The sequence below is a fragment of the Chlorocebus sabaeus genome, chromosome 23 (genome assembly GCF_047675955.1).
Source record: "Chlorocebus sabaeus isolate Y175 chromosome 23, mChlSab1.0.hap1, whole genome shotgun sequence".
Lineage (NCBI taxonomy): Eukaryota > Metazoa > Chordata > Mammalia > Primates > Cercopithecidae > Chlorocebus > Chlorocebus sabaeus.
The window spans coordinates 41,021,408-41,047,738 of NC_132926.1; the positions used below are offsets into that span (position 1 = coordinate 41,021,408).

A 26,331-nucleotide genomic window follows, 5' to 3' on the forward strand; every position below is an offset into this window, starting at 1 on the left:
ATTTTTATTTAAAAAGTGATTTTCCTTAACTTTCCAGAATTTCTAAAAATTTAATGAACATCTATGTTTCTCTTTGATATTATGCATTTAAAACTATTATTTTTCTTAGATTTTCCTGATTCAATAGTGCACTATAATTAATAGAAAACTTTTAAAAACAAACTTTCAAATCAGGAAAATGTATTACAAATGTTAAGTATGGGTGATGGCAGAAAATCTACAATGTAAAGAAAATAATTAACTAATGATGCAATCAATATTATGTAATATTCCTACTCAGGACCATTAATCTTTTTCTGTGAAATGAAAGTCATATATTCTGAAGACAAGGAGAAGGCACAGGTTGCCCTTTCAATTTTGTTTTTCACTTGAGTTTGAACAGATTAGAGCATTAGTAATAATAGTTGAAAACGGACCCAGAAAAGCAGGACTTTTGGTTTATAAGAAAATAAAACTATAGATAAATATGTACATTATTATTTCTAAATATAGAAAAGATTGAACAGTAGTATAAATATGATAAAAGACTTCTTCTCCTTAATTAGGCAGAAACTTGCCAGGTGATATCTAATGACAGAAAACAGTATGGAATTAGAGCAGGGTCACTGACCCAGAGTCAGACAGATCTGGGATGGATGATCAGTTTTGTCACTTATTAGTGCACTTTAGTGAACTTATTGACTCTCTAAGACCATCTATTTGTTCATTCCTAAAATAACATGCCTCATATGCTTCTCAGATTAAAAGTGTTAAAATAGTGTATGATGCATTAAAAACATTTTTTTAAAATGCTTAAAAAGATCTACAGTCTATGCTGAGACTAGGGTAGGTACACTCATACAGCATTCTAATCAACTCAGAAAGTCTCAGTAGAGATTGAAAACAATGGAAAGCAATTTAAAATATCTTAAACAAGACTTACATTTAATAGACCGTATATTAAGCATAATTGTTTGACATAAAACGTTACACATATACATTTCATGCTTTATGAAGGGTTCTTGGTACTAAATCAGGATCCTATTCTATGTATAGATATTTATTTCTTGTCTTCAAGAGTACATATTTGAAATGATCTAAAGACATTCCCTTACAGGCACCTCACAATAAGTTCCTAATCAAAAATGTATTCACAGACGCGGATTTATTTTCATTCTTTATCAGAAACCCAAAATATTCTGAAATGGGCGATTTTCTTCAACTTCCCTACCTGTGCTCTGGGGTAGCAGGTTGGGGATAATTGGCTTCAGAAACTTGAACTCATTTGTCCTGGAGCCTCCAGTCAGACACACCTCATACTGGTAGCTCTGGGAAAGGGTCCCAGTGTGGCTCACGTCCACCAGATGTCCTGGAAAGGGGCCCTCGGGCACCGAGCAGCGACCCACAGAGGCAGCCCTGCTCCTCCTGCACAGTCTCACCGCCACGAACAGGAGCACCGACAAGAGGAAGAGCGACGACACCGAGGCTAACGCCACCACCAGGTAGACGGTGAGCGAGTCGTCCTGGTCCTGGGCCGGGACCGCTTCCGGGAGCGGCAGGTAGGGCTGGGAGAAGCCGTCCACCAGGAGCAAGTGCAGCGTGGCGGTGGCCGAGCGCGGAGGCTCGCCATTGTCCTTAACCAGCACCACCAGCCTGTGCTTGGCCGCGTCGCGCTCGCTCAGTAGCCTGGCGGTGTGAACCTCGCCATTGTGCGCCCACACACCGAACAGCCCGGGCTCCGTGGCCTTGAGCAGCTGGTACGACAGCCAGGCGTTCTGGCCCGAGTCGCCGTCCACCGCCACCACCTTGGTCACCAGGTAGCCCGGCTCGGCCGCCCGGGGCACCAACTCGGTACAGGGCGCGGAGCTGTTCTGCAGCGGGTACAGCACGAAGGGCGAGTTGTCATTGGCGTCCAGCACCAGCACGCGCACCAGCGCCTCGCTGCTCAGCGCCGGGGACCCGCGGTCTGCAGCACCCACGCGGAACTCGAACGCCTGCAGGGCCTCGTAGTCCAGCGACCTGAGGGCAAACAGGTGGCCGTTGTCCGCGTTGATGGAGACCAGGGAGGCGAGGGGCAGGTGCGGGTTCTGGGGCGGCAGCAGCGAGTAGGTGACCTGGGCGTTGGTGCCTGAGTCTCTGTCTGTGGCGCTGACGCTGCCGATGTGCAGGGCGGGGCTGTTGTTCTCCCGGACGAACAGGGTGTAGGAGGTTTGGGTGAAGGCGGGGGCGTTGTCATTGACGTCGGAGACCAGCAAGGTTATGTTGTGCTCAGTTTTCAGCCTGGGTGTCCCCAAGTCGGTGACGGTGATGATGATGTTGTACTCAGTGTTCCTCTCTCGATCCAAAGGTTTCTCTGTTACCAGAGTGTAGAAGTTCTCTACAGATGGCTTCAGGATGAAGGGGAGATCGTCCTGGATGGAGCACGCTGTCTTTCCATTGTTCCCAGAATCTCTGTCTCTAATCCTAAAAACAGCCACGACTGTCTCGGAGGAGTTTTCTGCAATTGGGCTAGTAAGTGAAGACAGGAGCAGCTCGGGTCGATTATCGTTTATATCTGTTACCTCAACCACCACAGTGCATTTTCCAGAAAGCCCGCCGCCGTCTTTGGCCTGAATAGTTAATGTGTAAGTTTGAATTGCCTCATAGTCCAGTTCTGCTTTAAGATGAAGACTGCCAGATGTTGGATTAATTTGAAACGTTTTGAGAATTATTTCAGTGGCATAAGAAAATGCATAGGCTATTTCCCCATTACTTCCGGTATCTAAATCTCTGGCTGACACGGAGATAACCATGGAACCAACGGGGCTATTTTCGGGCACCTGCACTTTGTAAAGCGACTGCAGAAAATCAGGGGCGTTGTCATTTATGTCTAGAACCAGGATGCGTACGAGGGCCGTCCCTGATCTGGGAGGAGAGCCGCCATCTAAAGCGGTGAGGGTTAAACTGAACTCTGGTATCTCTTCCCGATCCAGCACTTGATTCAGCACCAATTCGGGATAGATATTCCCCTCCCCACTATCATGGACATTAATATGGAAATACGCATTGGGGCTGATGGTGTAGTTACTCAGGCTGTTGGTTCCAACATCTGAATCCTGTGCACTTTCTAGGAGAAATGCCGCCCCTGGAGTTGTACTTTCTAATATTTTCAAGGAAATCTCTCTGTCTAGAAATACTGGAGAGTGATCATTGATGTCTCTGACCCTTAGTTCAGCACGGAAAATCTGAAAAGGTTTTTCCAATAACAACTGGAAAGGCAGCACACAGGGCTCTCTGGGGCCACACAGTTCCTCTCGGTCCAATTTCTCATTTAAAAGTAAATCAGCAGTAAGCGGATTGAGCAGTAAAAATGGCAAGTTCTGGTCTGAAACAATTCTAGTTCCGCGGACTCTCAGTTCCCCTACCCCTAACCCTAGGTCTTTCGCCAAGTTGGTAAGAAAGGTGCCTCTCTCGGTTTCCTCCGCCACAAAATACCGAAGCGGTTCGGCGCCAGCCAAAGACATTCCCAGAAAAACACAAAGAAATAGGACTTGCCTTTTCTGCACAGCACGCACTACTCTGGCCTCCATTCTTCCTTGGATCAGTCTTTCAAAATGACTTCCACTCAGCCTCCAGCAGCTCTCACAAATGGCAGCAGCCGAATCCTTTGAAATGAGCTGAATAATACCAATGTTTGTGGGGAAGGATCCTTACTTTCCCCCAATTCCTATTACCACCTTTTCCTTTCCTACACTTTTCAGATTTCGTTTTTACTCTGGAATCTATAACGTCCTTTCTTTGGGAAGATATTTTTCTCTCTCTTTTTAGCCAGCAGCGCCACCTTGCGTTTTGTGGGTGTTATTCCCGTTATGAAGACTAGAGGAAAAAGATGGCGGATTGAAGGAATTCTGCAACAAGAGTGATTTGTCCCTGGGTTCTTTGCTGTTTCATTCCATCTTTATCCTCAAATGGTCACAGTAATGCTAGTAAGTAAAAGCTGATGTCGTTTTCCCCTGTGGTAATCTGGATTCGTAGAAGAATTAATTTATTGTCTTCTTAAATCTAGGGGCATGCAACTAAACTCTGGCTCCCTACCGAAATCCTAAGAAAACCTCCTATTTTAAAAATGGATAGTAAAAATATATATGAGAAAATGAAGCCTCTTCCTTGAAGTCAACAAATATTCGTTGGGGACATTTTATTTATTTGTAAAGTATTTAACAATAATAACGTGAATATGGCGGAATAATTGACCTTTTTCCAATTTCTTGTGAATTAAACAATTATTCCACTTTCCAGGTCTTACTCTTTACCCGTGATATTTCTTGGAGCACTTTCTGCCTTCCCCCAACCCGACCTTCGTCCTTCACCTGCTTTAAGTAGTATACAGAAATTATTGTTCATCTATAATTCTAGTGACTAGAATCTCCAATATCCAATGAATACTCTTAAAATTAATAGTAGCAAGTAGGTCAATCTTGCATTTGTGGAAGTGCTTCTAGCATTTCATCTTCAACTATGATGGTTGATCTCAATTTGGGGTAAATATTCCTTTTTTGAATCAAGAAAGTTTTCTTTTTATTCTTTCATATTTTGAAGTGATTTTTGATAGCTGTTGAAATAATGCAGTTATTCTTTAGTTTCTAAATTATTGAGTTATTGATATAAATGGCATTTAACCATAATGTATTATTGTTTTAGTGCACAAATAGATATGATGTGTCAACATGGTTTTAGGATTTTTCTAGTTAATGTTGTTTTCCTTGGGTGTGTTTGCCTTTTATGGCTTTGCTATACTGGCATCATAGAATGTGTTAAGGAGCTTTTTATCTATTTTATACAATAGTTTTAATAATTATATTATTCTATGTTTCTACATGCTTAATTCCAACTTGCCTTTTAAACTGGTTAGGTTTGGTGACTTCACTTGCAGTAGATCTATGACTACCATGTACATTTTACCTTTGGTTATTAATCTGTTCAGGTTTTGTATTTTTAGGTAACTTGCATTTTATTTTGAAAATCATTTTATCTAGTTTGGAAATTTCTTGGCATGTTTTCATTGTGTTATTTACCTTTAATTGTATCCCTATTTTTGTTAGTGATGTTTAGCATTTTATCTCCTTTTTGTTCTTGCTGAGACTTGCAAGAGCTCTACTGATATTTCAAAATGCATTTTTTTCCAAAATAATACGTGACCTTGTCCAAAATTAAATAGCACTAAGAGGCTTATAATAAAATACAATGCTTTTCTGCCCTTTTCCACCTCACTTTTCTTAGTTCCCCTCCTAAGAGGTAGCCATTTTAAAACTTTTAGTTATCTCTTTGGTCACTAATCTGTTTTCTGATATATTTTGATAAATTAATTTTAGAAATTATCAATTGACTCCTTATTATGTTAGATTACATTTTAGGTATTTCAGATTTTCTTTTACTTACCATATATTGGGAGCATTATTGTGCATTAATTATATTTTCTTTTTCAATTTTTTCTTGAAGTTAATAATTGTCTTGCCTTTTCATTTATTGATTTTTTTATCCCTATCACTTATTCATCCCACAGATACAATTGCCTCTCAGCACAATTTTCCCCATAGTCATTTCCATTCCTCCTGAGACTTCAATTTTTCTTTGAATAGGGCAGTTGCTTTCTATGCCTACTGCACAGCTATCATTCTGGATTTTTTCTTTGCTCTCATTCTTGGAATTCTTTGCCTTTTATACTGGATGTGTTTGCTAGTTCTGGGATTTTATAACTTGCCCTTTTTCAGTTTACTCTGTGGAATTAACTAGACTACATCCTCCAGTAGGTTCATATGGTTGAAAAGATGATACAATGTTAAGAGGATTGCTAATGATATCCTTCAAAATCCCTGTCTCTTGAGTCAAATAGCTCCTTACTGGACTAGTTGTTCATTATGCCTGAGACTCAGTTGTCATCCTGGGATCCTCCTTCAACATCACCCAGAGATTCATTTCACTTCTGTCCTGTTTTGGATCTTCTCATTTCTGTTTCTTCTGTCTTGAATTGGGCTCTCATTTTGATAGATATCTTCCAGTAGTTTTCAGAGAAGGGTGTTTCAGAGTTAAATGTTTTTGTGATCTTAAATGTACTAAAATGTCTTTATTCTACCCTCAAACTTGATTAGTAGTTTGACTAAGTATAGAGTTTTAGCTTTAAAATAATTTTTCTTCAGAATTTTTGTTTTGTCAATGAGATTTCCAAGCCAATCTGTTTGCTAAGAAGTCTAAAGCTAATCTTATTTCTTGTCTTCTATGTGTCATTGTCCCAAGAATTTTAAAATTAAACAATTACATGTTTTGGCTTGGGGTTATTTTCCATCCATTGTACAGTATAATTGATGAGACATTTCATCTAGGAAACTAATTTCCTCCTGATCTTAGAAGTCTCCTTAAATTATTTCGTTAATAATCTAACTCCCATTCCTTTTTTAGAATTTCTGTAATTCAGATGTTAGACCTCTGGTATGGTTCTCTAATTTCTTTATTTTTTTCTCTCCTACTTGCCATTTTAAAATATTTTTGCAGTATTTTCTTGAACGTTTTCTTAACTTTGTCTTCAAGCCCTTATATTGAGATTTTTACTTCTTTATTAAGTTAGTATTTTCCTAGACTTATCTCTTTTATTTAAAGAGCTCTCTTTTGGACTTATTTCTTAGATGCAGTAACTTCTTTTTTCATCTGATGATATTAATAATAGCTTTCCCCCCAAGTTTTCTTCTTGCTGCAGACTTTCCATTTTCTCCAAGTTACCTTTTTACTCTTTGTTTTTCTTTAATTTCTGTATGCCTTTTCAGAAACTTTCTTCATGTGTTTGTTCTTAATTTAATTTGGGAGACTACAGAGCTGAGTGATGGCTCTGAGTAGGTTCGTAATTCTTGTCCACTTTGAGTTTTCATTCTAAAGTGAACTGGGAGCACTGATGGATGGGGAAACCTCAATGTCAGTGTGATTAGGTCTTTCTAGTTGGACTGGCCAGATTACCGCACTCTTTAAAATCTCCCATCCAAAAGGAAAAGATATAGATTGGAAAAGGTGAAGGATTAAGTGGGTGAAGAGGAGTACAGTTTTGCATCAGGATAGGCTAAGTTATGCTTCAATACCAAACAACTTCCCCAAATCTCAACAGCTTAACACAATGAAAGTTGATTTCTTTCTTATACTATATACCCTATATTGTTCAGCCTGGGGCCCTCCTCACTGCAGTCAGTCAAGGATCTAAACTTGTGAAGATTCCATCTTCACATATACTTCCGTGATCACTATAGTGGGAGAAGAAAATATGTTAAACCATGCCTCCAAAAACTTCAGCCCAGAATGGATATATGTCACTTCTCACATTTTATTAACCAAAGAAAATTACATGGCTACACATATTTAAAAAGAAATAGAATTGAAATTCTACCATATGTCCAAGAAGGGGAGAACCAAAATATTTGTAATTGGTTCTAATGATTAGCATAGCATTTTAACAATCAACCAGAATTCAATATTTAGATGGTTACTTACTTTTGCTGTCCATATTACCCATGCCCTCCATTTTGTTGGCAGCACCTCTCATATAATAACCCTGCTTTTTGTACTCATCAGAAAATAAAACTCCAGACTTCTCTTAGGGTCAAGGGGATAGGTAGGTTACTCAGTGACTGGAGTGGGGAAATGTGATCTAACTGCTAGAGATTTAACTGCTTTACAGGGAGCTTTAACACAATCTTTTTTATTTGGCATGCTACTATCATTTCCAGAGGATCTAGGATTGACATTTCAGATGCCTCTATATGTCCCACTATCTAAACAGAATTGATTCTAGACCCACAGTCTAAACAGGATTGATTCTCAACTCTTCCCATTTACACTACAACTGGTAGTTGATTTGTCAGGTCTACTAAATCATTCATCTGTTTTCCAACTTCTAAGAGTTTTCCCTGTTGTCTTCTACATTATTCTCTTCATCCTTATTAAGTTTGTTTCTGAAAATATCTGTTCACTTTTTCTTAGTGCATTTTTAGAGGGAGCCAAATGAAAGGTACATGTCTCATACATCAGTTATACATAGAACCTAAAATATCCTTGGCTTTTTCAAAGAAATAACTTTTTGTTTAATTGGTCAAATACTATGTGGTTTTATTCTGTATAATCAATTTGTGCTTTCATATTTTTAATTCATTCCTTTAATTTTCCTTATTTTAAAAAATTCTTGTTTTGATTCTGAGTCATTTACTTTGTCCCTTTTTTCACAATAAACCTTGATTTCTAAAATATGCATGTAAGTCTTACATTTTCTCTATTCACCTTTTTACTCTTACCTTAAATATCACTTTATTAAAGAAACTTCTTATATCAGCTAGAATTATATTCTATATAACTTATAGATCTACGTTCTATATCAAATTAGCCTGAAGTTACAGACAAAGTCATAATAACAATGACTTAAACAAAATATAAAAGAAGGCTAGTGGCTGAAATGCACTCCATGATATCTGGGACCCAGTCTTGTTCCATCATTGATTTGCTATCTTCAGGATATGGCCTTTACTTCATTGTCCAATATAGTTGCCTAATAACCAGTCATTACATCCCCATTCATGCCAACAAAAAGAGGAAGGAAAGGGTGTGCTTTCACTTTTTTAAAAGATTATTTCCATAAGGTACTCCATGGCACTTGTGCTTTTATCTCACAGTCTATGATTGAGTTACAAGATGACACCTGGCTTCAAGAGAGGTTGAAGAATATAATCTATAGCTCACATACCTACATAAGCAGCTAAAATCAGAAGTATATTAGTAATAAATAAGGGGAGAATGTATATTTGGGTTAAAGTAGCCATCTATATCATACCCACTTAGACCTGACCTATTGCCCCAACTGCCCACTAGGAACAGATAGGGTCAAAAAAGTTATCCAGTTCAGAGCAGTTATTAAAGGAACATATGACTGCCTCTCTCCTTATTGGTGGTGTGGCTTGTATCCAAAAGAATTCTTGTTCACTGAATGCTAAGCCTACGAAGCAATAGAGAAATTAATTCAAGTGCTAGGACAAGGCCTTTTGAACAATGTTTCCCCAGTGTGCTATACGGAATATGCCATCAATTCCTGTTTCATTTTATAAATTTTTTAAAAATTCGGGGTCTAGAAAGCATAAAACTCCATTTTTCAGACTTCTTAGAATTATTATTCTGTATGTAAATTAGGTTTTACCAATGAGATTCCTTCATGTGAGTCTTAGAATACAGGCAAAGGTTGTCTTCCACTGTTCACCAATAAGGTCAGAAAGATGTGAATGCTTGCAGCCAAGTCAGCATTCCTCTGTTTAGCCATCACCTTCATAGGGAACTGGAGACCACTGTGGCATCCAGACACTCTGTGTCAGTGTGCAGCCATCAGTTTTGGAGGTGGGAGAGGGCACTGTGGGAGCAACAACTTTGGTAGTAGTAGTAGCATCAGCTTCCTGATTCCTGTGCTGCAGCTGTGGTCATATGCCTTCAAAACCATTTCAGTGGTGACTGCCTTTCTTCTGCTTGTCCAGTTCTTCCAGTGATTTTATATAAGCATCTAAGTTCTTGTAGTTGATATCCTTTTTGGTTTTGGTTAGAGACACACAGAATGGTTTTTGGTTTTTGTCCTGAACTCTGAATAATTCATCCAAACTCAAAATTTTATTCCTTCACTCAAATTATAAGTACTAGGAGTCTCTCAATTAGAGTTCGTAAAAGAAAAAAAAGTGTGAAACATAAAATCATCAAAGCTTTAAGGTACTAGTCCCTTAATCAGATACAACTTAGTTTAAGAATAGGAGAGAATAAAAAATTTCTGATGTACTCCTGAGAGACTAAAGATAAAAGTGTTTGATAAATTTGATGTATATCTTTTTTAAAAAGCAGAACATGGTCTGAAGGTGAATAAAAATCTTTCTTCCTCCCTTCATGTGTAACACAGTAAGTCAAAATTAGTTTTAAAAATGTATTATTTGTAAAGAAATAAGAAAGGGCTCAATATCACATTGTAAATGTTAAAAATGAAAGCTGGGTCACATATTTTAAATGACATATTATTAGGTGAACAAAGCAAGTATCAAATACTATAAATAATAAATGGATATTTTATAAAGATAAAGAAATAAAATATTTTGTTATCATGTTTAGGCTTACTAAGCCAGATAAAATAACAGACTGAAATTTATTTATTACTTTATTCAACATTCATTCACCTATATTTATTTCAATACAGCCATGCGCTGCATAACAATGTTTGGTCAACCATGGATGGCATATACAATGGTGGTCGTGGAAGATCATAATGGAGCTGAAAAATTTTTGTTGCCTAGTGATGCTATACCTATAGTAATGTCAGAGTGCAATGCATTATCTGTTCTATGTTTAGATGCACAAACACCATTGTGGTATAATTTTATCTAGTAGTCAGTACAGTAACATGATGTACAGGTTTGCAGCCTAGGAACAATAGGCTCTACTGGGTATCCTAGGTGTGTATAGTAGGCTACATTATCTAGATTTGTGTAAGTACACTCTATGATGTTGGAACAATAATGAAATTGCCTGATGACACAGTTTTCAGAATGTATTTCTGCTATTAAGCAATGAATGGCTGTGTATATTTTTCTAAGCCCATAAGATAAAGAGCCCTCTCTGTGAAGAGAGTACTGTCTAGTGGAGAGGGGAGATTATTGATTTGTCTGAGCAGAGTACTCAGTTGATGAAACATTGGATTCAATGTATGTAAAGGAAAAATAGCCTAATTAATACATAATGGAAATGGTGGAAAAACTGAATCTTCAGGTTGAATAAACATTAGACAGAGCTTGTCATTTCTGAAAATGATAGTATTGATAATTCATATGACCCTCCTAAGGAAAACAAAATATAATGGACAAAACTTAAGAAAAAACTTCTAAACTAATGAAGAGCCAAAAACATAGTAGAAAATGGCAGAAAAAGCCCAATTTCTTATGGAAGCCTGTAATAGAGGGGTAAACAGAGTATCAGAACAACAGTTCTCATGCTCTCAGGGAATTTAAAAATATTTGTACTCAGGCTTTGATCTGAAGCTATGTGGGATTAAAGAAATATAAATCAAGGCTCAGGTGTAACCACAGTTGCAGCATATTATAGAAAGATCTTCTTCATATTAAGGGACCCCTCAGGGATACATCCATAATGTAAATACAGTGTAAACACCAGCAATCTAAACCTGCCCTCAGCCTCCAACTCCAGGGAATTGCATAGAAATCTCCCTGATGTTAAGCAGAGCAGAAGAAAAAGAAAAAAAAAAACCATGCCTGGGAAGTTGTATCTACATATTGGGGTGTGTGTGTGTATTGAGATGGGGTGTTACTATACTGCCTAGGTGGTATAGAACTCCTGAGCTCAAGTGATCTTCCCACCTCAGCCTCCTGAGTAGCTGGGACTACAGGTGTGCACCACTGCACGTGGCCCTCTTGTGTATTTGTATTTTGAATATACATAGGTTGAGATGCAAGGAGCCTCAAGCCATTTAATTAATTTGTGATGGTCCACTATTGATAGTGTTTCCAATATCCTGGCTGAAACAAATGAAAATCTCTTTTGAAAGATGGAACATGTACAACCTAGGCTTTGTAGATACCCCACAAATAAATTTTCAAGGGCAATCAACCATGCATGTCCTACAAAGAAACAAAGACATCATGAATGAGAAGGAGCAGAAACAAAATAGAGTAGGCATAGGCCCACACAAACTTCAGATATTAGAACTATAAGGCATATTTTAAAACCAAATATATGATATACTTGAAAATATCTGCATGAGCAGATTGAAAAGGCACGAGGAGTTCCAGGGAAAAGTAATGTGTAATTACCATAATCAAGACACAATCTGATAAAGATAATGAATTTCGAGGATAGAAAACAAGTTACCTACAGGTGAAGCAAACAGGCTTCAGAATTTCCCTGAGCAACATTTCATACCAAAACAGAATTGAAATGTCTACAAGATTCTGAGGGAAATAAATTATGGCTCAACTATTTTATACATAGCCAAGCTGTTGCTCAAGTACAAAGACAACAATGCAGCAAACAGGAAAGAATTCATTAAACCTTGTGCTAGTACTGATGAATTCTTACTGAAAAAAATACTACTTAAGGATAAAAATCAAGTGACTTATAGATGACTGTAGAAACTATGACAGAATAACTAATGTTATATTTAATGTCAACAAATCTTTGAGGAAAAGAAAATCCACTGAAAAATTTTATACCCTGCTAAACTATATTTCTCAAGCATGTGAAAAAATACAGCACCTATGAACTCTTATCTAAAGACTGACATCTGATGAAATCAAGCAAATCAAGCGATAAAACAACATAAATGATTCAGGTACAGGAAAACTAGCACAATATGACTGACAGTAAGGACTGCATTTTACTCCGGTTTGAGCACACTAGTTTTTCTCAATTTTTTCCTGAAACTTTATGTAAATGATAGAGGGCAAGGGTTTAAAATAAACAAAGCTATAAAGACAAAAATAATGGGAAGAGAGTAAACCGTAGGGGAGAGATGTCACAAAAATTTTGGAAGATGCGAAGCACACAGACAATTGGTAACTGACAGTTTTCTTTTTGCTCTCAAATGAAAAGGAGGAAAGTTAGTAAGAAAAATCAAATCTAGCCAAAGTAATAATCCAGATTGAGGACCCAGGGAGAGGCTAAAAAAAAACACTGGCTGAAAATATATATAAGGAGTATTTAGATCTGAGAATTCCTTTCCTAGTCAGTGAAGCAAGGCACTTTCCCTTTTCTCATCATGGCAGAAAATCGGAGGTGTAATATCCATAGTGGTTTAATAGGAAGGACTCTGGACTAAAGGACAACAGCACAACTTAGGGCAGGACTGAGATCTTAGTGAGAAAGTGGGCTAAAAAAAATTAAGACACTTTCTCTCAAACCAAGGAGCTTACAGAGTGCTAGGTGTCAAGTTTATAGTAACTTCCATCTTACCCATCCTTACTGAATTCCTCTCTGAAGAACAATGTGAGCCCAAGAGCAAAGACTTACAGATATTGACATTTTTTCTCCAAATAAAATGTTTCCTGTTTCATTACCCTAAGGTGAGGTCCACCACTCAGTTAGACTCACCCAAACATACAATGTTTATCAACTTTTAAGTGTCTTATTTTATAAAAGGAAAAAATAGCCTGGGAATGGTGGCTCATGCCTGTAATCCCAGCACTTTGGAAGGCTGAGATGGGTGGATCACCTGAGGTCGGAGTTTGAGACCAGCCTGGTCAACATGGTGAAACCCCATCTCTAATAAAAATACAAAAAAATCAGCTGGGCGTGGTGGCAGGCGCCTGTAATCCCAGCTACTCAGGAGGCTGAGGCAGGAGAATCACTTAAACCCAAGAGGCCGAGGTTGCAGTGAGCTGAGATTGTACCACTGCACTCCAGTCTGGGTGACAGAGCAAGACTCTGTCTCAAAAAAAAGAAAACAATACATAATTGGGCTAATCAAAATTTTAAAAAATCTTTTTTACTTCAAAGGACACTACCAATAAAGTGAAAACACAACTCAGAGAATGGCAGAAAGAATTTGTAAATCATGTATCTGATAAGAGTCTATTATCTAGAATATATAAAGAACTACTAACATTCCACAATTAAAATATTTTGAAAATTAGATTAAATAACTGGCAAAGAATTTGAGTATACATTTCTTTAAAGAAGATATTCCAATGAACAATAAACATATGAAGAGAAATATAACATCATTAGTCATTTAGGAAATGCAATTCAAACCACAATAGGATACTACTTCACACCTTCTAAGATGGCTATAATAACAAAAAATAAGTGTTGGTGAGGATGTAGACAAATTGGAATCCTCATACACTGTTGAGAGGAAAGTAAAATGGTATAGTCACTTTGGAAAGCAGTTTGATAATTCCTCCAAAAGTTATATAGAGTCAGTATGTGACCCAGTAATTCCAATCCTAGGTATACACCCAAGAGAAATGAAAACATGTTCACACAAAAACCCATACATGAATGTTCCTAGCAGCATTATTCATAATAGCCAAATCGTGGAAATAAACCCAAATGTCCACCAACTGATGAACAAACAAAATGTGGTACATTCATACAATGGGATATTATTTAGCCATAGAAAAGAACAAAGTGCTGATGCATGCGATAACATGAATGAACCTTGAAAACATTATGTTAAGTGAAAGAAGCCAGACATATTCTATGATTCAATTTACATGAAATGTCTAGAACAGGCAAATCCAAAGAAACATAAAGTTGATTAGTGGTTTCCAGGGGCTGGAAGGAGGAGGGAATGGGGATCGACTGCTTATGCGTAACAGGTTTCTTTTTTGTGCTGATGAAAATGTGAAAAACGTTCTGGAATTAGATAGTGGTAATAATTGTACAGCCCTTGGAATATACTAAAAACCACCAAACTCAATTTTTTAAAAAGTGAATATTATGGTATGTGAATTGTATCTCACCAAAGAATTTTAAAACTGCAAGGCTACTGTAGAAATGAATATGCAAAGACCAAGAAAAAGCTTTTTGAAAGTAAAACGATGATAGCAAAAGCTCAAAATTCAGCCATAGAGGAAATTTACTGGAATCCAGGAAAATAAAGACAGAAGATAGAACAAGGATAAGAAAAATTAAATATCAAACCAGGTTACTATACAACTAACAGAAATTGCAGAATAAAAAACCAAAAACCATTTAGTAGAGGAAATAATTTTTTAATTAAAAAAAACCTAACAAGCCTGTTCTAGTCTGAAGAACATGTGTCAAGATTGGCAAGTCTCACTGAGTAATTAGTGCAATAAAAGACCAAAATTCTTACACTATGACACAATGATGAAATTCTAGAACACTGGAGATAGGTACAAGAACCTTAATATATCTGGAGCAGGGTTTCTCAGCTTCAGCACTCTTGGCAGCTGTGACCATCAAAAATGTTTGCAGACATTGCCAAAAGTTTGATAATTGCCAAACATTTACCAAAGATGGCAAAATTGCCATTGGTTGAGAATCAGGGATCTAGAAGGAAAATAAAGTTTCTCAGAAAAGAATGAGTAATCAGAATGTTGATGATCATCTCAACTTTGGTGATTAGAAGACAACAGAGGAATGTCTTCAAAATACTAGCGGCAAATAATTCCTAACCTATAATTCCACACCCAACAAAATCTTCAAATAGACATTTGAGTTTCTGACATCTGAAATTTTTTATATCCAAGCGATCAAAAGATTTATTACCAAATATTCTCCTGACAGTTAAGGGAGAAAACCAAACAAGAGGAAGATGTAACATTCAGAAGAGGAAATCAAATGGAAGAGGAAGATAAATTCCCAAGTTAGTGGGAAAAAGCAAACTGCCAGCTGTGCAGTAGGTCTAGAGAGCAAACAATGTACAATGGAACAAGACTCTGAATAGCTCCAGGATGGCTCCAGGAGAAAAGAATAGAACCAATAGATTTCTTTATGAGTTTAACTTAAGCTTCAGACTTTACAAAATTTGTGGATAATTTTTAAAAATGTACATAGAAAAGTAGTTGAAAAAGAAGGCAATTATGACCTTAAAGGTAAAAAAATAGGCTTTTCCTTTTACTCTTAAGGCTTAGGTGTAAGTAACATTTTTATGGTGAAAATTATATAAACATTATCTAAACAGAATTTTGATATTGCTACGTAGAGGAAATGTGCAAGTTGTGTGTGTGTGTGTGTGTGTGTGTGTACCCCTTAAAAACTGGATATCTAAAACTGGGATTTGAGAAAAAGCACTTTATAAGCATATGTGATTTTAAAAATAGGGAAGTAAATATGGGAAAACACATAAGAACATCAAAAGTGGTTACCCTGGGCAGTCAGACTTGAATAAAATGGAAAAAAAAGTAGCATTATATGACTTTTAAATTAAAATTTAAAAAATATGAAATGCTGGCCAGGTGTGGTGGCTCACACCTGTAATTCCAGCACTTTGGGAGGCCGAGGCAGGTGGATTACCTGAAGTCAGGAGTTCGAGACCAGCCTGACCAACAGGTGAAACCCCATCTCTACCAAAAATACAAAATCAGCCAGGCATGGTGACACATGCCTGTCATCCCAGGTACTTGGGAGGCTGAGGCAGGAGAATCGCTTGAACCCGGGAGGTGGAGGCTGCAATGAGCCCAGATCGCGCTACTATATTCCAGCCTGGGCAATAAGAGTGAAACTCCGTCTAAAAAACCAATATGAAATGCCTAAACAATTATGGCAAGTATTCTTTCAAAATACATTGTAAATGTTATAAGTATTGATAAGGTAATATATATTTAAATCTAAAAGGATAAGTAAGGTTAAGAAAGAAGAGAAAGGGTATAAAATGTTTATCTGCTCATTTTTAAGCAGGTGGTTAAGTAATGCTAATGTCTTAATATGCATCTAATCTTGCTTTTTAAACTTTACAGGCACTACTTATCAAAGCTTAAGCAAGTTCTATAGTTTCACACTTCGTTTTATTGTATTCAATCTGATCATTTTAATCAGAAGCTATCAATTTATTATAGATCCTTTTTATAAAATTATTTTCATCTATTACTTTATTCTTATATGCATCCATTGAAATATTTTAGAATTATATTGACTTAATGAAATTAGTTCTGATGGTGGAATAATGATGCTAATTTGCTTTCTTTTGTACTTACTGTATGTTTGAATCATACGTTTATATATTTATTTATTTATTTATTTTTGAGATGGAATCTGTCTCTGTCACCCAAGCTGGACTGCAGTGGCATGATCTCAGCTCACTGCAACCTCCACCTCCCAGGCACAAGGAATTCTCCTGCGTTAGCCTCCCGAGTAACTAGGATTACAGGCACTCGCCACCATGCCCAGCTAATTTTTGTGTTTTTAGTGGAGATGGGTTTCATCATGTTGACCAGACTGGTCTCGAACTCCTGACCTCAGGTGATCCACCCACCTCGCCTCCCAAAGTGCTAGGATTATAGATGTGAGTCACTGCACCCCGGTTGCTATATATTATTTTAAAAGAAGGAGAATCATTATTTACATACCAAAGCCATTTATTATTTTTTAAAAAAGGAATCACAAGTCAACCAACCTTTTTTCTATTATTCTTTCATGTAATAGGAGTTGAATCCTTTAGAATAACACCCGATGGTCTATAAATATCAATTTTGAAAGAAAAAATTCAAGAGGGAAAACATCACCTAGGTAAAATATTGGTTCATTTGAGGGAAGAGTAGTGTTTTTGAAACAACACAACAGAAATGCAACAATTTACAAGATTACTAAAATTTTTGCATAAATGAAAAGTATTTTTTAAACTAAAAGCTGTGATTTACAATAGACTTAGAGTCATGCTGATGATAATCAGAAAGTTAGAAACACCATTCTCTTAATCATAACGTATCAATGAACAAGTTCAAATATTGGGAACCTGAAAACACCTGTGAGTTCCAAAATCTGACCAAACAAAAACAACAACCCTAGGAAACACCATTTATCTACTATTGTGTGCACATGCTATAACTAACATAGCTGACAACCACCACAACAAAAATTAGAGGGAATGGAAAATAGTCCAGCAGGCTGAAATAGCTATAAATATAACAGCCATTACTAATGTGTGAATATGTGACTGTGTGAATGAGAGAATTGGGAACTTACAGATGAATAGTGAATTCTATGATTTATCACGACCTGTTGTCAGATTCCTAATTGAACCCAAAATCATTCCTGGAGTTGGAGTTTGCCTCGCTGTCCCTGCCAGTCCCTTCACCCAAGAAGTTGGGAAGTATCGGTTTAAGAAACTTGAATTGGCTCTCAGAGCTTTCTGCCAGGTAAACTTCATACTGATAATTCTGGGACAGGGTCCCGGTGCCGCTCACGTCCACCAGATGCCCTGGAAAGGCGCCCTCGGGCACCAAGTAGCGACCCACCGAGGCCGCCCTGCTCCTCCTGCACAGCCGCACCGCCACGAACAGGAGCACCGACAAGAGGAAGAGCGACGACACCGAGGCCAACGCCACCACCAGGTAGACGGTGAGCGAGTCGGCCTGGGCTTGGGCCGGGGCCGCCTCCGGGAGCGGCAGGTAGGGCTGGGAGAAGCCGTCCACCAGGAGCAAGTGCAACGTGGCAGTGGCCGAGCGCGGAGGCTCGCCATTGTCCTTGACCAGCACCACCAGCCTGTGCTTGGCCGCGTCGCGCTCGCTCAGCAGCCTGGAGGTGCGCACCTCGCCATTGTGCGCCCACACGCCAAAGAGCCCGGGCTCCGTGGCCTTGAGCAGCTGGTACGACAGCCAGGCGTTCTGGCCCGAGTCGCCGTCCACCGCCACCACCTTGGTCACCAGGTAGCCCAGCTCGGCCGCCCGGGGCACCAGCTCGGTGCAGGGCGCGGAGCCGTTCTGCAGAGGGTACAGCACGAAGGGCGAGTTGTCGTTGGTGTCCAGCACCAGCACGCGCACCAGCGCCTCGCTGCTCAGCTCCGGGAAGCCGCGGTCTGCGGCGCCCACGCGGAACTCGAACTCCTGCAGGGCCTCGTAGTCCAGCGATCGGAGGGCAAACAGGTGGCCGTTGTCTGCGTTGATGGAAACCAGGGAGGCGAGGGGCAGGTGCGAGTCCTGGGGTGGCAGCAGCGAGTAGGTGACCTGGGCGTTGGTGCCTGAGTCTCTGTCTGTGGCGCTGACACTGCCGATGTGCAGGGCGGGGCTGTTGTTCTCGCGGACGAACAGGTTATAGGAGGTTTGGGTGAAGGCGGGGGCGTTGTCGTTGACGTCGGAGACCCGCACGGTTATGTTGTACTCGGTTTTCAGCCTGGGTGTCCCCAAGTCTGTGACAGTAATGGTGATGTTGTACTCGGCCCAGCTCTCTCTATCTAGCGCTCCTTCCGTTAACACGGTGTAGAAATTTTCTAAGGTAGGCTTTATAAGGAAAGGGAGGTGGTCTTGGATGGAACACATCATTTTTCCATTGTTCCCAGAGTCCGGATCCGAAATTCCGAAAACAGCGACCACTGTTTCTGGGGAGTTTTCTGGGATATCACTGATGAGTAAGGACATGGTAATTTCCGGTGCGTTGTCGTTTATATCCATCACTTCTATGGCTACGGTGCATGTTCCTGAAAGACCCCCACCGTCTGAGGCCTCAACTTCCATATGGTAAGATTGAATTTCCTCAAAATCCAACGCCTTTTTTAATCTAATTTCTCCCGTGATTGAGTTTATTTCAAAGGCCTGAATGATTTGATTTGAGTATTGAAAAAATGAGTAGGAGAGCTCCCCATGGGTCCCAGCATCTAAATCCCTGGCAGAGACGGTGATGACGAGGGAACCTATAGGGGCGTTTTCTGGGACCTGCACCTCGTAGAGCCGCTGAGTAAATTCAGGGACGTTGTCATTGATATCTACAATCACTATGAGAACATGGGAAGTCCCAATTCTGGGCGGTGACCCACCATCCAGCGCTGTGAGGGTTAACCTGAGCTGGGGCTGCTCCTCGCGGTCCAGCGCTTGATCCAGCACGAGCTCTGGGTATTTCTTGCCGTCGCTGTGATTGCGAGTGAAAAGGTGGAAATAGGAGTTGGTGCTAATTGTGTAGTTCTGAACTGTGTTGCTACCTACGTCCAAATCTTGAGCTATTTTCAAAGGAAATGAAGTCCCTGGATGGCTGCCTTCAGAGATTTTCAGGAGGATTTCATTTTCCAAGAATTCTGGGGCATGGTCATTTACATCTTGGAGCTGTAGTTCACCTTGAATAAACTGCACCGGATTTTTCAATAACATCTGGAAATGCAGTATACATGGATCTATGTCACTGCACAACTCCTCCCGGTCCAATTTTTCTTTTAGGAGCAAATTCCCACTCTTCTGTTCGAGCTGCAAATACTGTTTATTCCCTTTGGAAAGAATCCGGGCGCCCCTTGCGGCCAGTTCCCCTACACCCAGTCCCAGATCTTTTGCTAAGTTGGCCACAAAAGAGCCGCTGTCCCTCTCTTCTAGAACTGAATACTTAATGGTAGCGCTGCCCGCCTCCCACAGTAGTAATAAAAAAATAATGGCGGTCACTTGCCTTTTCTCTGGTGCTTTGGGGAGCGGCGTCTCCATCATTCCTCAGGGTCCAAAAGATGCCGTATTAATCACACAATAATTGCTTTACAGCCAACTCAGCTATCTTGATTTAAATATCTTGAGTTAGTTCTTTTTAACATGGACCGACATGGGATGGCTGCCTCTCTGAAACCTTCTATCCCCAGTGGTGAAAAAGTGTTTCCTTTTCGAGCTGCCAGAAAACCCGCACAGCTTTTAAGGAGACACTGATGCTGCAGTTTTTCACTCTTAGCCTGCAGCGCCACCAAGCGTTCTGCTTTACAACTTCAGATAATTTTCATTTCAAAGCACACTGTATACTGTGATAGCAAAAACATAAAGCAGGCCTTTTAGGTCATAGCCTGTTATATACTCCCTTTTCCCCCGCCTATTATGTGGCCTTGTTCAGGTAGCTAAGAATGGTTGTTACAGCAAAAGTAATGTCTATATCTGTATTCATCTTCCTTATAAAGGTGCAAGTTCAGCACACAAAACTCTGCTCCAGGCAAATTCATTTATTAACAAGTATTTACCTGTACGGACATTCATGTAGCTTCTTGGGATAATACAGTAAATGAAACATAAAAATTCTTGCTCTTGGAGAATTTACATTCTATTAAAAATGCTAATTTGTTCTATTTTACTGGAAGAAATCATGAACTTTCAAAATCTAGTTTCACTCTCAAATTGCAATGTGCCTGTAACTCCTGAAAGAAAATAAAAATATTGTTTCTGGTTAGTCTCTGGTCTACATAACCATTGGGGATTTTTTTTTTTTTTTTTTTTTTTTTTTTTTGAGACACGGTCTCACATTGTTGCCCAGGCTGAAGTGCAGTGGCCTCAATCTTGGCCCATTGCAGCCTCTGTCTCCCAGGTTCAAGCGATTTTCCTGACTCATCCTCCTGAGAAGCTGGGACTACAGGTGCGTGATACAACACCAGGCTAATTTTTGTAGTTTTAGTAGACATGACATTTCACCATATTGGCCAGGCTGGTCTCGAACTCCTGGCCTCAAGTGATCCACCTGCCTTGGCCTCCCAAAGTGCTGGGATTACAGGCATGAGCTACCATACCTGGCCACCATTTAGGATTTTTTCCTTTATAAATTTATTATGTGCAATGCCCAGTGAAATTTAGAGAAAGAGGTGGTTTGTCTTATTAAAAATCAGTATAGGCCGGGTGTGGTGGTTCACACCTGTAACCCCAACACTTTGGGAGGCTGAGGTGGGTGGATCACTGGGGGCCAGGAGTTCGACACCAGTTTGGCCAATATGGTGAAACCTCGTTTCTACTAAAAATATAAGAATTAGTCAGGTGTGGTGGCACACACCTGTAGTCCCAGCTACTCGGGAGGCTGAGTCAGAAGAATCACTTGAACCCAGCAGGTGGAGGTTGCAGTGAGCTGAGATCATGCCACTGCACTTCAGCCTGGGTAACAGAGCAAGACTCTGTCTCAAAAAAAAAAAAAAAAAAAAAAAAAAAAAAAAAAAAAAAAAAAATCAATATAAGCTCAGAATCTACGCAATGTCTTTTCTACAAATGTAAAGAAGACAACAAAGTTGACAAAGTCAAAAATACACTTTCTGGGGAAGGGTATTGACCTGTCTGCATTGGACAGGATACCACCCCAGTGTACATTCTCTAGGATTAAGGGGATGGGGATATTGAAAAACACTACTGCTTCAACTAAAAGCCAAGTGACTGGAGTGAAAACAATGGAAGAAGGAATCTCACCAAGGAAGAATGCTGTTCTAAGGAGGAGAGGATATATATCTGAGAACACAAAACAGTAAATGTTCTCCACACTTATTTAATCAGTTGGTAATCATCCATGACAGTCAGTTCACTTATCTGGACACAAAACACAGTCAAATGTAACTTAGTTCAGCCCAGTTCCACTTCAATTAAGGATAAAAATAAAATAGTTGGCCAGGTGTGGTGGCTCATGCCTGTAATCCCAGCACTTTGGGAGGCTGAGGCGGGTGGATCATGAGGTCAGGAGTTCGACACCAGCCTGGTCAAGATGGTCAAACCCCATCTCTACTAAAAATATAAAAAATAGCTGGGTATGGTGGCATGCACCTGTAATCCTAGCTACTAAGGAGGCAGAGACAGGAGAATCACTTGAACCTGGGAGGCTGAGGTTGCAGTGAGCCAAGATCGTGCCACTGTGTTCCAACCTGGGCAACAAGAGCAAAACTCCGTCTCAAAATAAAATAAAATAAAATAGTCACTGAATGGTCATTTTAATATACATTGCTTACCTTTGATAGAAAGTTGAAAGAGGGATTTTTAAATGAAATATCACAAATACAACTGACACAAATAAGACTAAATATGGGATAAACTGTGAAGGTAAATGGTTTTATGGTTAATACAGGCAAATGATGCTTATACAACACTAGAAGGGAAAATCTGATGTTACCAAATAACCTGCCACTAATACCTTATTTAGATTTTAGTAGATACCAAATATCTTGAGAAAGTGAGAGGAGGAGTTTGGCAAATATAATTTGAAAGCCCTTCAACTTTCAAATTGTTAAACAAAGACAAAAAGGTAAACCATGTGGTTAAGAATTGTATTTTCTGTAGTGGTATGTAGGGTGAGTAGAAGAGTCAAGAGTGTTTTCTGTTTTGAAGGAAAGCAATAGTGATTTGACTAAGAAGTGATATTTCATACTTTCACTCATTGGCAAGGATATTTTGTTGTACAGAGGATATTAGCATTTTGCTGTAGATACAATAGTGTTTTTAAAAATCAGTACTTTATTAAGCATTTATAATTGGTACGACCTTTTTTTTTTTTTTAAAGACCATCATGTTCTTACATGAGGCTCACAAACTAATGTGATGACACTTCAGTAAAGTCTATAGTCACAAAAATTTTGGATTGACTATTATGGGATACTAAAATATGCATAAGTATGAATGGCTACTTTAGTGTTTAGCCATCATTAGTTCTTATTTTTAGTGTTACACACTGTAGGAGTTACTGCAAAATGAGACACTGGAGGATTAAATAATATGAAATACTCACATTTTAAAAACAGTCCTACATAGCAATAGTGAAACAACTCTTACCAATAGCTAGAAATACAATCTTACTTAAGGATTTACAATACTTTTTTTTGGGTGGGGAAAGAATAGATAATTTAATTTCAAAAGTTTAAAATTATGCAAATAAAAATTTACTTTGTGTTCATATTGTCAAGTACCCTCAAGTGAAGTAATAAACTCCTAAGCATGAACAGGAAATACTAAGACACCCAGTATCTTACTTTATATAAAATTTCAACCTAAAGAATAGAGGTAAATTAAAAAGAAACAGAACATGTAACTTTAAGTTAAAAGAGATCTCCAAACATAAGTAAGATTTAGTAAAATAATCCCACACTTAACTGAATGGGAAGCTATTCGGAAAGGCGGGGGTTTCTTCCATTTCTCTCTCAGTGCCCTGAGGAGGGAAGTTGGGGATAATCGGCTTCAGGAACTTGAACTCATTTGTTCCTGAGCCTCCCATCAGACACACCTCGTACTGGTAGCTCTGGGACAGGGTCCCGGTGCCGCTCACGTCCACCAGATGCCCTGGAAAGGGGCCCTCGGGCACCGAGCAGCGACCCACCGAGGCCGCCCTGCTCCTCCTGCACAGCCGCACCGCCACGAACAGGAGCACCGACAAGAGGAAGAGCGAAGACACCGAGGCCAATGCCACCACCAGGTAGACGGTGAGCGAGTCGTCCTGGGCCTGGGCCGCAGCCGCCTCCGGGAGAGGCAGGTAGGGCTGGGAGAAGCCGTCCACTAAGACCAAGTGCAGCGTGGCGGTGGCCGAGCGCGGAGGCTCGCCGTTGTCCTTGACCAGCACCACCAGCCTGTGCTTGGCCGCGTCACGCTCGCTCAGTAGCCTGGCAGTGCGCACCTCGCCATTGTGCGCCCACACGCCGAACAGCCCGGGCTCCGTGGCCTTGAGCAGCTGGTACGACAGCCAGGCGTTCTGGCCCGAGTCGCCGTCTACCGCCACCACCTTGGTCACCAGGTAGCCCGGCTCGGCCGCCCGGGGCACCAGCTCGGTGCAGGGCGCGGAGCCGTTCTGCAGCGGGTACAGCACGAAGGGCGAGTTGTCGTTGGCGTCCAGCACCAGCACGCGCACCAGCGCCTCGCTGCTCAGCACCGGGGACCCGCGGTCTGTGGCGCCCACGCGGAACTCGAACTCCTGCAAGGCCTCGTAGTCCAGAGACCTGAGGGCGAACAGGTGGCCATTGTCTGCGTTGATGGAGACCAGGGAGGGGAGGGGCAGGTGCGGGTCCTGGGGCGGCAATAGCGAGTAGGTGACCCTGGCGTTGGTGCCTGAGTCTCTGTCTGTGGCGCTGACACTGCCAATGTGCAGGGCGGGGCTGTTGTTCTCGCGGACGAACAGGGTGTAGGAGGTTTGGGTGAAGGCGGGGGCGTTGTCATTGACGTCGGAGACCAGCACGGTTATGCTCTGCTGGGTTTTCAGCCTGGGTGTCCCCAAATCAGTGACGGTGATGGTGATGTTGTACTCGGCTCTGCTCTCTCTGTCCAGTGCCCCTTCTGTTACCAGGGTGTAGAAATTCTCCACGGAAGGTCTTAGTAGAAAAGGGAGATTGTTCTCTATTGAACAAATAACCTGTTGGTTATGCCCAGAGTCTGCATCTGAAACACTGAAAACTGCCACTATGATCTCTGGCAAGTTTTCTGGGATGGGGCTGATGAAGAACGACATGGTGAGTTCAGGGGCGTTGTCATTCACGTCCAGGACCCTGACGACTAAAGAGCATTTTCCTGATAGGCCCCCACCATCCGTAGCCTCAACATCCACGTCATAAGACTGAACTTCCTCAAAATCCAAAGCCTTTCTCAAACGAATTTCTCCTGTGATTGCGTTTATTTCGAACGGTTGGTTGATGTCATCGACTTGAAACAGGGCGTAAGATACCTTCCCAAACGATCCTGCATCTAAATCTCTGGCTGAGACGGTAATAACCAGAGAGCCGAGGGGATTGTTCTCAGGGATTTGTGCCTCATAGAGCTCCTGAGCAAACTCGGGGATGTTGTCATTGATGTCCAAAACCTGGATGTGAATCTCGGAGGTCCCTGACCGGGGCGGAGACCCACCATCCAGCGCGGTGAGCGTTAGCGTGAGTCGGGACTGCTCCTCGCGGTCCAACGGTTTGTCCAGCACCAGCTCCGGGAACTTTCTGCCTTCGCTGCGATTGCGGGTGAGAACGTGGAAGTGAGGGTTGGAGCTGATTGTGTAGCTCTGAAGGCCATTGCTGCCAGTGTCTAAATCGTGTGCCATTTTCAAAGGAAATATCTTTCCTGGCATAGTAATTTCTGATATTTTCAGGAGCATTTCTCTGGCAGGGAATTCCGGGGAGTGGTCATTTATATCTCTGACTCGCAAGGAAGCCTGAAAAAACTGCAAGGGGTTTTCCAGTAACACTTGGAAAGGTAGCACACACGGCTCAGTGGAGCCACACAGTTCCTCCCGGTCCAGTTTTTCATTTAGCAGTAAATCATGGGTCTGTGGATCAAGCTGCAAATGTTGTCTGTTCCCTTTGAAAACAACCCGAGCGCCCCGTGCAGCCAGCTCCCCCACCCTCAGTCCCAGGTCCTTTGTCAAGTTGGCCACAAACGTGCCACTTTCTGTCTCCTCCAATACGGAATACTGAATCGATTCAGAACCTACCTCTCCCCAAAGCATCAATAAAATGAAGAACGCCACTTGCCTTTTCTTGTTCTGTACTTTAGTTTGCATCGTGTCTATTGTTGTCTGATTACAGAAGAAAAATCCTTTTCAGCTCCCAATCACCACATCCACTGTCGACCCTCTCAGATGTCTTTGCAGAGATTTTTAAATTCGTTCTTACAACTTGTCTGGCGACGACTGCCTTCCAGGACACATCTATCTCAGCTTTAGCTGTAAATGTGGTCTGTATTTTTACTTGGCTTCTGGGTGAAACAGTCCACCGAGTCTGCAGAGCTTTCATTCACTCTCTTAGCTTGTACCGCCACCTCGCGTTCAAACTAATAACTTCATGAGATGTTTCAGGTCAATAGCATTTCCGAAATCTGAGCATTATAAAGACTTTTAAGTTGAGTCAGTGTTTCTCAGAGTGAGTGCGTGGACCACATGCATAAATAATTGCTTGCGAGCTTTGGTTTCTTTGTGTGTACGTTTTTGCTTTTAAGCCAATTCCTGGGTTCACTCCCCTCTAGAACTTGA

At 40.6% G+C, this 26,331-nt stretch overlaps 3 protein-coding genes across 3 annotated transcripts; all 3 read right to left on the reverse strand.

The window, feature by feature from the left end:
• Window positions 1-10: 10 nt before the first annotated feature.
• On the reverse strand, window positions 11-9,981 carry LOC103244686 (protocadherin beta-7). Its single transcript, XM_038007030.2, has one exon. It carries the CDS (start codon window positions 3,546-3,548, stop codon window positions 1,161-1,163), a length of 2,388 nt encoding a protein of 795 aa, XP_037862958.2. The 5' UTR covers window positions 3,549-9,981; the 3' UTR covers window positions 11-1,160.
• Window positions 9,982-17,019: 7,038 nt separating this feature from the next.
• Window positions 17,020-21,562, reverse strand: LOC119627253 (protocadherin beta-17). The gene has a single exon (XM_038007034.2). It carries the CDS (start codon window positions 20,106-20,108, stop codon window positions 17,718-17,720), a length of 2,391 nt encoding a protein of 796 aa, XP_037862962.2. The 5' UTR covers window positions 20,109-21,562; the 3' UTR covers window positions 17,020-17,717.
• An 18-nt stretch (window positions 21,563-21,580) lies between these two features.
• LOC103245178 (protocadherin beta-6) lies at window positions 21,581-26,331 on the reverse strand. Its single transcript, XM_008015612.3, has one exon. It carries the CDS (start codon window positions 25,861-25,863, stop codon window positions 23,482-23,484), a length of 2,382 nt encoding a protein of 793 aa, XP_008013803.3. The 5' UTR covers window positions 25,864-26,331; the 3' UTR covers window positions 21,581-23,481.